Source organism: Oncorhynchus gorbuscha, unplaced genomic scaffold, assembly GCF_021184085.1.
Source record: "Oncorhynchus gorbuscha isolate QuinsamMale2020 ecotype Even-year unplaced genomic scaffold, OgorEven_v1.0 Un_scaffold_3623, whole genome shotgun sequence".
NCBI lineage: Eukaryota > Metazoa > Chordata > Actinopteri > Salmoniformes > Salmonidae > Oncorhynchus > Oncorhynchus gorbuscha.
In genome coordinates, this window is record NW_025747821.1 from 17,501 (window position 1) to 27,610 (window position 10,110).

The 10,110-nt window shown below is 43.4% G+C and overlaps 1 protein-coding gene across 1 annotated transcript in view; it reads left to right on the plus strand.

Moving 5' to 3' along the window:
- Window positions 1-9,318, plus strand: part of LOC124028011 (anoctamin-3-like) — a gene marked incomplete at its 3' end in the record, with an annotated part of 14,568 nt that extends 5,250 nt beyond the window's left edge. The window contains exons 3-4 of the mRNA XM_046340169.1: window positions 8,060-8,212; window positions 9,171-9,318. Coding sequence (XP_046196125.1) covers window positions 8,060-8,212; window positions 9,171-9,318 — 301 coding nt within the window. The remainder of the gene's footprint in view (window positions 1-8,059; window positions 8,213-9,170) is intronic.
- Between the last annotated feature and the right edge of the window lie 792 nt (window positions 9,319-10,110).

Here is a 10,110-nt window from a genome sequence, read left to right on the forward strand (position 1 = left end):
GAGGAGTGGGAGGCCCCGGTGCACAAATGAACAAGAGGACAAGTACATTAGAGTGTCGAGATTTGAGAAACAGACGCCTCACAAGTCCTCAACTGGCAGCTTCAAACACCAGTCTCAACATCAACAGTGAAGAGGCGACTCCGGGATGCTGGCCTTCTAGGCAGAGTTCCTCTGTCCAGTCTCAACGTCAGCAGTGAAGAGGCGACTCCGGGATGCTGGCCTTCTAGGCAGAGTTCCTCTGTCCAGTCTCAACGTCAGCAGTGAAGAGGCGACTCCGGGATGCTGGCCTTCTGGGCAGAGTTCCTCTGTCCAGTCTCAACGTCAGCAGTGAAGAGACGACTCCGGGATGCTGGCCTTCTAGGCAGAGTTCCTCTGTCCAGTCTCAACGTCAGCAGTGAAGAGGCGACTCCGGGATGCTGGCCTTCTAGGCAGAGTTCCTCTGTCCAGTCTCAACGTCAGCAGTGAAGAGGCGACTCCGGGATGCTGGCCTTCTAGGCAGAGTTCCTCTGTCCAGTCTCAACGTCAACAGTGAAGAGGCGACTCCGGGATGCTGGCCTTCTAGGCAGAGTTCCTCTGTCCAGTCTCAACGTCAACAGTGAAGAGGCGACTCCGGGATGCTGGCCTTCTAGGCAGAGTTCCTCTGTCCAGTCTCAACGTCAGCAGTGAAGGCGACTCCGGGATGCTGGCCTTCTAGGCAGAGTTCCTCTGTCCAGTCTCAACGTCAACAGTGAAGAGGCGACTCCGGGATGCTGGCCTTCTAGGCAGAGTTCCTCTGTCCAGTCTCAATGTCAACAGTGAAGAGGCGACTCTGGGATGCTGGCCTTCTAGGCAGAGTTGCAAAGAAAAATCCATAACTCAGACTGGCCATTTGAAAGAAAAGATTAAGACGGGCAAAAGAACACAGACACTGGACAGAGGAACTCTGCCCTAGAAAGCCAGCATCCCGAAGTCGCCTCTTCACAGTTGACATTGAGGCTGGTGTTTTGTGGGTACTATTTAATGAAGCTACCAGTTGAGGACTTGTGAGGCGTCTGTTTCTCAAATCTCGACACTCTAATGTACTTGTCCTCTTGCTCAATTGTGCACCGTGAAGAGAAGACGGAGAAAAAGAGAGGCGGAGTTCGCGCTGCCTTCTGAGAAGACCGATGCTGGCACTAAGACCGCACTCAATGAGCTGTATTCCGCCATAAGCAAACAGGAAACTTAAATCCATTTCAACAAATTTCTATCAGCATGTTAAATGTGCAACAAGAGGGAAAGATCTACAGACCACTTTTACTCCACACACAGAGACGTGTACAAAGCTCTCCCTCGCCCTCCAATTGGTATATCCGACCACAACTCTATCCTCCTGTTTCCTGCTTACAAGCAAAAACTAAACAGGAAGCACCAGTGACTCGGTCAATAAAAAAGTGGTCAGATGAAGCAGATGCTAAACTACAGGACTGTTTTGCTAGCACAGACTGGAATATGTTCAGGCAGTCTTCCGATGTCATTGAGGCGTACACTATGGACTCTGTATATTGCCAACTACTTTAATGATTTGGCAAGATTAGTAAACTTAGACATGACATGCCAGCAACAAACGCTGACACTACACATCCAAGTATATCTGACCAAATTATGAAAAACAAGCATTGTAATTTTGAATTCCGTGAGTGAGTGTGGAAGAGGTACATTTTTGTTGTTGTTATCTGTCAACAATAACAGGCCACCAATAACAGGTCTGTCAAAAATAACAGGCCACCGGGGGTCCTGTCAGCAATAACAGGCCACCAATAACAGATCTGTCAACAATAACAGGCCACCAATAACAGGTCTGTCAACAATAACAGGCCACCAATAACAGGTCTGTCAACAATAACAGGCCACCAATAACAGGTCTGTCAACAATAACAGGCCACCAATAACAGGTCTGTCAGCAATAACAGGCCACCAATAACAGGTCTGTCAACAATAACAGGCCACCAATAACAGGTCTGTCAACAATAACAGGAAACCGGGGTCTGTCAACAATAACAGGCCACCAATAACAGGTCTGTCAGCAATAACAAGAAACCGGGGTCTGTCAACAATAACAGGCCACCAATAACAGGTCTGTCAACAATAACAGGCCACCGGGGTCTGTCAACAATAACAGGCCACCAATAACAGGTCTGTCAACAATAACAGGCCACCAATAACAGGTCTGTCAACAATAACAGGCCACCGGGGTCTGACAACAATAACAGGAAACCAATAACAGGTCTGTCAACAATAACAGGAAACCAATAACAGGTCTGTCAACAATAACAGGCCACCAATAACAGGTCTGTCAACAATAACAGGCCACCAATAACAGGTCTGTCAACAATAACAGGCCACCAATAACAGGTCTGTCAACAATAACAGGCCACCAATAACAGGTCTGTCAACAATAACAGGCCACCAATAACAGGTCTGTCAACAATAACAGGCCACCAATAACAGGTCTGTCAACAATAACAGGCCACCAATAACAGGTCTGTCAACAATAACAGGCCACCAATAACAGGTCTGTCAACAATAACAGGCCACCAATAACAGGTCTGTCAACAATAACAGGCCACCAATAACAGGTCTGTCAACAATAACAGGCCACCAATAACAGGTCTGTCAACAATAACAGGCCACCAATAACAGGTCTGTCAACAATAACAGGCCACCAATAGGCAGGTCTGTCATCAATAACAGGCCACCAATAACAGGTCTGTCAACAATAACAGGCCACCAATAACAGGTCTGTCAACAATAACAGGCCACCAATAACAGGTCTGTCAACAATAACAGGCCACCAATAACAGGTCTGTCAACAATAACAGGCCACCGGGTCTGTCAACAATAACAGGCCACCAATAACAGGTCTGTCAACAATAACAGGCCACCAATAACAGGTCTGTCAACAATAACAGGCCACCAATAACAGGTCTGTCAACAATAACAGGCCACCGGGGTCTGTCAACAATAACAGGCCACCAATAACAGGTCTGTCAACAATAACAGGGCCACCAATAACAGGTCTGTCAACAATAACAGGCCACCAATAACAGGTCTGTCAACAATAACAGGCCACCAATAACAGTCTGTCAACAATAACAGGCCACCAATAACAGGTCTGTCAACAATAACAGGCCACCAATAACAGGTCTGTCAACAATAACAGGAAACCGGGGTCTGTCAACAATAACAGGCCACCAATAACAGGTCTGTCAACAATAACAGGCCACCGGGGTCTGTCAACAATAACAGGCCACCAATAACAGGTCTGTCAACAATAACAGGCCACCAATAACAGGTCTGTCAACAATAACAGGCCACCAATAACAGGTCTGTCAACAATAACAGGCCACCGGGGTCTGTCAACAATAACAGGCCACCAATAACAGGTCTGTCAACAATAACAGGCCACCAATAACAGGTCTGTCAACAATAACAGGCCACCGGGGTCTGACAACTTGAATGGAAAATTACTGAGGATAATAGCGGACGATATTGCAACTCCTATTTTCCATTTTTCCATTTCAGTGTGTGCCCCCAGGCTTGGAGGGAAGCAAAAGACATTCCGCTACCTAAGAATAGTAAAGCCACCTTTACTGGCTCAAGCATTAAAATCAGTAATATTAGATTAAAAAACAGATAAAAACCACACACACACACACACACACACACACACACACACACACACACACACACACACACACACACACACACACACACACACACACACACACACACACAGACACAGACACAGACACAGACACAGACACACACACACACACTGACACACACACACACACAGACACACAGACACACACACACACACACAGACACACACACACACAGACACACACACACACACACAGACACACACAGACACACAGACACACACAGACACACACACACACACACACAGACACACACACACACACACACACACACACACACACACAGACACAGACACAGACACAGACACAGACACAGACACAGACACAGACACACACAGACACAGACACAGACACAGACACAGACACAGACACACACACACACACACACACACAGACACAGACACAGACACAGACACAGACACAGACACACACACAGACACAGACACAGACACAGAGACACAGACACAGACACAGACACAGACACAGACACACACACACACACACACACACACACACACACACACACACACACACAGTGTATCACACACACACACACACACACACACACACACACACACACACACACACACACACACACACACACACACACACACACACACACACATGGATTTAGTACTGTAGATATGTGATAGTGGTGAAGTAGGGGCCTGAGGGAACACAGTGTGTTGTGAAATCTGTGAATGCATTGTAATGGTGTATTGTAGCTGCACACCAGGAAGATTAGCTGCTGTTTATGGGGATGCAGAATGCAGTCTTTTACAATCACTTTGCCACTAATTTCAGAACCTTGATGTCATTTTTCAAAACTCTAGACACAAAACTGACAACCAATGATCAAAATGCAAAAAATTTTCAATACTATAACACATTTTCCAATTGCTTGGAATCAATACACATAAAGCTAAGATCATTTGTTCATTGAGCTAAAATCACCTGTTCAAAATGGCACAACTTAACATCAAGGTATTACCATTTCAAAATGCAATTCACACATTACATCTGAGATGACTGTCTATTCATGTCATTACAATGATCTAACTATCAATTCACACGTTACATCTGAGATGACTGTCTATTCATGTCATTACAATGATCTAACTATCAATTCACACATTACATCTGAAATGACTGTCTATTCATGTCATTACAATGATCTAACTATCAATTCACACATTACATCTGAAATGACTGTCTATTCATGTCATTACAATGATCTAACTATCAATTGATACAACTGATCAAAATGATAAGTAACTGTTGCATGACTCTTAATGTATAGTTTTATGGAAACTGACAAACAATATTCCATGTTTAGATCATGAAAGTTTCAGGATAACGAGATCCATTGACACCAATTACCGTGGAACATGAACCAATTGGACTACATTATCTATGGATGTAATATTTTATCATCATTCTTTATCAGACACTGTTTCTACGGTCCCATGTACCACTTTTCCCAGACTATGTTTTCAGTTTTAAACAGCTGTTGAACAGCTGTTGAGCATTTGTGGCCTTTCTGTTAGCTTGAATGAGTCTGGACATTCTCTTCTGACCTCTGACCTCTCTCATTAACAAGGTGTTTTTGCCCACAGAACTGCCGCTCACTGAATGTGTTTTGTTTATCGCACCGTTCTCTGTGAACTCTAGAGACTGTAGTGCATAAAAATCCCAGGAAGGCAGCTGTTTCTGAGATGCTGGAATCACCATGTGTGGCATCAACAATCATACCACGGTCAAAGTTGCTTAGGTTAAGCATCTTGCCCGTTCTAATGTTTGGTCGAACAACATCTAAAGCTCTCTACTCTCTATACTCTATATATTGAGTTGCAGGCAGCCACATGATTCGCTGTTCAAATGTAACCATCCTTGATGAGCTAAATCAGGTCTGTAGAGCTGATGGCGTGACCTATGTCATTGTGTGGGATAATGTCAGGTTCCACCATGCTCAGAATGGTGCAAGCATGGTTTCAGGCCCAACCGCCAATTTACCACCCTGTACTTACCCCCATACTCTCCTTTCCTTAACCCGATTGAGGAATTTTTCTCCACATGGAGGTGGAAGGTATATGATAGGCGCCCTCACGAACAAGCCACCCTTCTCCGGGCCATGGATGACGCATGCAATGACATCACGGCAGACCAGTGTCAGGTCTGGATTCGCCGAAGATTCTTCCCAAGATGTTTGGCTAATGAAAACATCCATTGTGATGTGGATGAGAACCTGTGGCCAAATCCACAAGACAGGGTTGATGGAGATATAGAAGTACAGTAATCAATCTTTTGTTTGGCTTTTTACAGTAAGCCAGGTGAGGAACACTGCAGTGATGTTTTACAGTAAGCCAGGTGAGGAACACTGCAGTGATGTTTTACAGTAAGCCAGGTGAGGAACACTGCAGTGATGTTTTACAGTAAGCCAGGTGAGGAACACTGCAGTGATGTTTTACAGTAAGCCAGGTGAGGAACACTGCAGTGATGTTTTACAGTAAGCCAGGTGAGGAACACTGCAGTGATGTTTTACAGTAAGCCCGGTGAGGAACACTGCAGTGATGTTTTACAGTAAGCCAGGTGAGGAACACTGCAGTAATGTTTTACAGTAAGCCCGGTGAGGAACACTGCAGTGATGTTTACAGTAAGCCAGGTGAGGAACACTGCAGTGATGTTTTACAGTAAGCCAGGTGAGGAACACTGCAGTGATGTTTTACAGTAAGTCAGGTGAGGAACACTGCAGTGATGTTTTACAGTAAGCCAGGTGAGGAACACTGCAGTGATGTTTTACAGTAAGCCAGGTGAGGAACACTGCAGTGATGTTTTACAGTAAGCCAGGTGAGGAACACTGCAGTGATGTTTTACAGTAAGCCAGGTGAGGAACACTGCAGTGATGTTTTACAGTAAGCCAGGTGAGGAACACTGCAGTAATGTTTTACAGTAAGCCAGGTGAGGAACACTGCAGTGATGTTTTACAGTAAGCCAGGTGAGGAACACCGAAGTGATGTTTTACAGTAAGCCAGTTGAGGAACACTGAAGTGATGTTTTACAGTAAGCCAGGTGAGGAACACTGCAGTGATGTTTTCAGTAAGCCAGGTGAGGAACACTGCAGTGATGTTTTACACTAAGCCATGTGAGGAACACTGCAGTGATGTTTTACAGTAAGCCAGGTGAGGAACACTGCAGTAATGTTTTACAGTAAGCCCAGTGAGGAACACTGCAGTGATGTTTTACAGTAAGCCAGGTGAGGAACACTGCAGTGATGTTTTACAGTAAGCCCGGTGAGGAACACCGCAGTTGACCTTTAACTGTTTTTTTTATAGCTAATTATTTTTGCTTTGATTCACAGAAACCTATGTTGTGATTTTATTGTATTTCATCAATAAATTTCTTTTTTTTTCAATGATTCCACTGTGTCTGTAGTATTCTCTCTACTAGTCCTTTTACAGTGATGTATTTACGTGTAGTAGCATAATGAAACACGTATCACATATTTTCTACTACAATATTTAATGATTGTACGAACAACGACACAGTGAAACTATTGGTATCTTGTGTGTGGGTGATCTAAATGAATGTTCCTATGGTATTTCATGATAAATGAGTTATTTGAATCAATGATTCTGCAAGTGCAAGGTTTCTTTAAAGACATGAATGCACAATGCAATGTTTTGAACATTGGACAGCCTGTGTTACAAGTGATGACCGTTTTGAGTTTTGTCTAGAGGTTTGAAAAATGAACACACGGTTCTGAAATTAGTGCCAAAGTGATTGTTAAAAACTGTAAATACAAAATACAAATACAAATATCTGACCAATCAGCCTGTTACCAACCCTTAGTAAACTTTTGGAAAAAAAATGTGTTTGACCAGATACAATGGTATTTTACAGTAAACAAAAAGACAACAAACTTTCAGCACGCTTTTAGGGAAGGACCCTCAACAAGCACAGCACTTACACAAATGACTGATGATTGGCTGAGATAAAATTGTTGATAAAAAAAGATTGTGGGAGCTGTTTTGTTAGACTTCGGTGCAGATTTTGACATTATCGATCATAGTCTGCTTCTGGAAAAACGTATATGTTATGGCTTTACACCCCCTGCTATATTGTGGATAAAGAGTTACTTGTCTAACAGAACACAGAGGGGTGTTCTTTAATGGAAGCCTCTCAAACAAAATCCAGGTAGAATCAGGAATTCCCCAGGACCCAGTAAATAGTAGCTGCCTTGGCAGCAGCTAATGAGGATCCATAATAAATATAAATACCAATACTGAGGTCAACCACAGGAGGTTCAAACCCACCATTATAACCATGTATTTTCTGTTTCTTCTGCTTCTACTTCCTCCTGCTCATCTTCTTCTCAGTTCTCCAGTTTGGTTTCACCACGATCTTTGTGGCTGCATTCCCATTGGCTCCTCTACTGGCTCTGCTCAACAACATCATCGAGATACGACTGGACGCCTACAAGTTTGTCACCCAGTGGAGGAGACCCATGCCTGCCAGAGCCACAGACATAGGTCAGTAATACAGACACAGACATAGGTCAGTAATACAGACACAGACATTGGTCAGTAATACAGACACAGACATTGGTCAGTAATACAGACACAGACATTGGTCAGTAATACAGCCACAGACATTTGTCAGTAATACAGCCACAGACATTGGTCAGTAATACAGCCACAGACATTGGTCAGTAATACAGCCACAGACATTGGTCAGTAATACAGACACAGACATTGGTCAGTAATACAGACACAGACATTGGTCAGTAATACAGCCACAGACATTGGTCAGTAATACAGACACAGACATTGGTCAGTAATACAGACACAGACATTGGTCAGTAATACAGACACAGACATTGGTCAGTAATACAGCCACAGACATTGGTCAGTAATACAGACACAGACATTGGTCAGTAATACAGACACAGACATTGGTCAGTAATACAGCCACAGACATTGGTCAGTAATACAGACACAGACATTGGTCAGTAATACAGACACAGACATTGGTCAGTAATACAGACACAGACATTGGTCAGAAATACAGCCACAGACATTGGTCAGAAATACAGCCACAGATACAGGTCAGAAATACAGCCACAGATACAGGTCAGTAATACAGACACAGATACAGGTCAGTAATACAGACACAGATACAGGTCAGTAATACAGACACAGATACAGGTCAGTAATACAGACACAGATACAGGTCAGTTATTTCTTCCATATGTTAAGTTTATTACACAATGCTAATCAGATGGGGAAACTGTCCTGAGGTGGAATTGGAGGCAGGGATTTTACCAAGATCGTGTGAGATCGACGGAGATATAAAGTATCTGTTGTTAGTTGAGAATTGAACACTTCCTCCCCCATGGTAGCTTTTAGATTACTGGTAAAGATAGAGAGAGAGTAGAAGTATATTGAGATTAAAAGCATTTCGCGTAATGCGCTCCTGTGTTTCCTTCAGGTATCTGGTACGGTATCCTGGAGGGGATCGGCGTGCTGGCTGTCATCACCAACGCCTTCGTCATCGCCATCACCTCCGACTACATCCCCCGCTTTGTCTACGCGTTCAGATACGGACCCTGTGTGGACAAGGAGTACCACCACGAGAAGTAGGTCCAATTTCTCCACAGTCAGAGTATACCTTGTGTTGTCTGTTCGTTAAAGAATGCCCTGACCATTCTACAGGGATACTTTGTGTTGCAATATTAGTTGGTTGATGTGGCTCCGTTGGTAAAAGTCCAGTGCTTTTTTTTATTAGAGCGAATTGGTAACAGGAAATACATTTATTTTCATTACAGAATGAAAAAGAGATTTTTTGTGTTGATACATGTAACTTAATGTAAAATCGACATATCACAAAAGGCCGAGCAACCTTGAGGAATCTTATTTGAGTCAGAAAAGAATGCTCATGTGATATATATATACAAACTTTGCAGAGAGCTTATCCAACTGACAATCTCTTAGAAAATAATATAAACTATTGGAACCAAGACTTAAAAGAACTGATGTTGGCACAAGATGGAGGAGAAGTTGGAGCCTACCTAATGAAATGAGAGTTATTAACTAGCTTAACCCAGTATAAACTAATGTATAGAATTTATTATACAACAGACTCAACTCAGAAATTCTACAGCACAACGGCAGAGTCATGCCTTAAGTGTAAGACTTACAATGACTCCATAATCCATGCCATCTGGGAATCCTACCTTCAAACTCAGTGCCTCTAAGCTTGACATCATGGGGAAATCAAAAGAAATCAGCCAAAACCACAGAAAAAAAAGTGTAGACCTCCACAAGTCTGGTTCATCCTTGGGAGCAATTTCCAAATGCCTGAAGGTACCACGTTCATCTGTACAAACAATAGTACGCACGTATGAACACCATGGGACCACGCAGCCGTC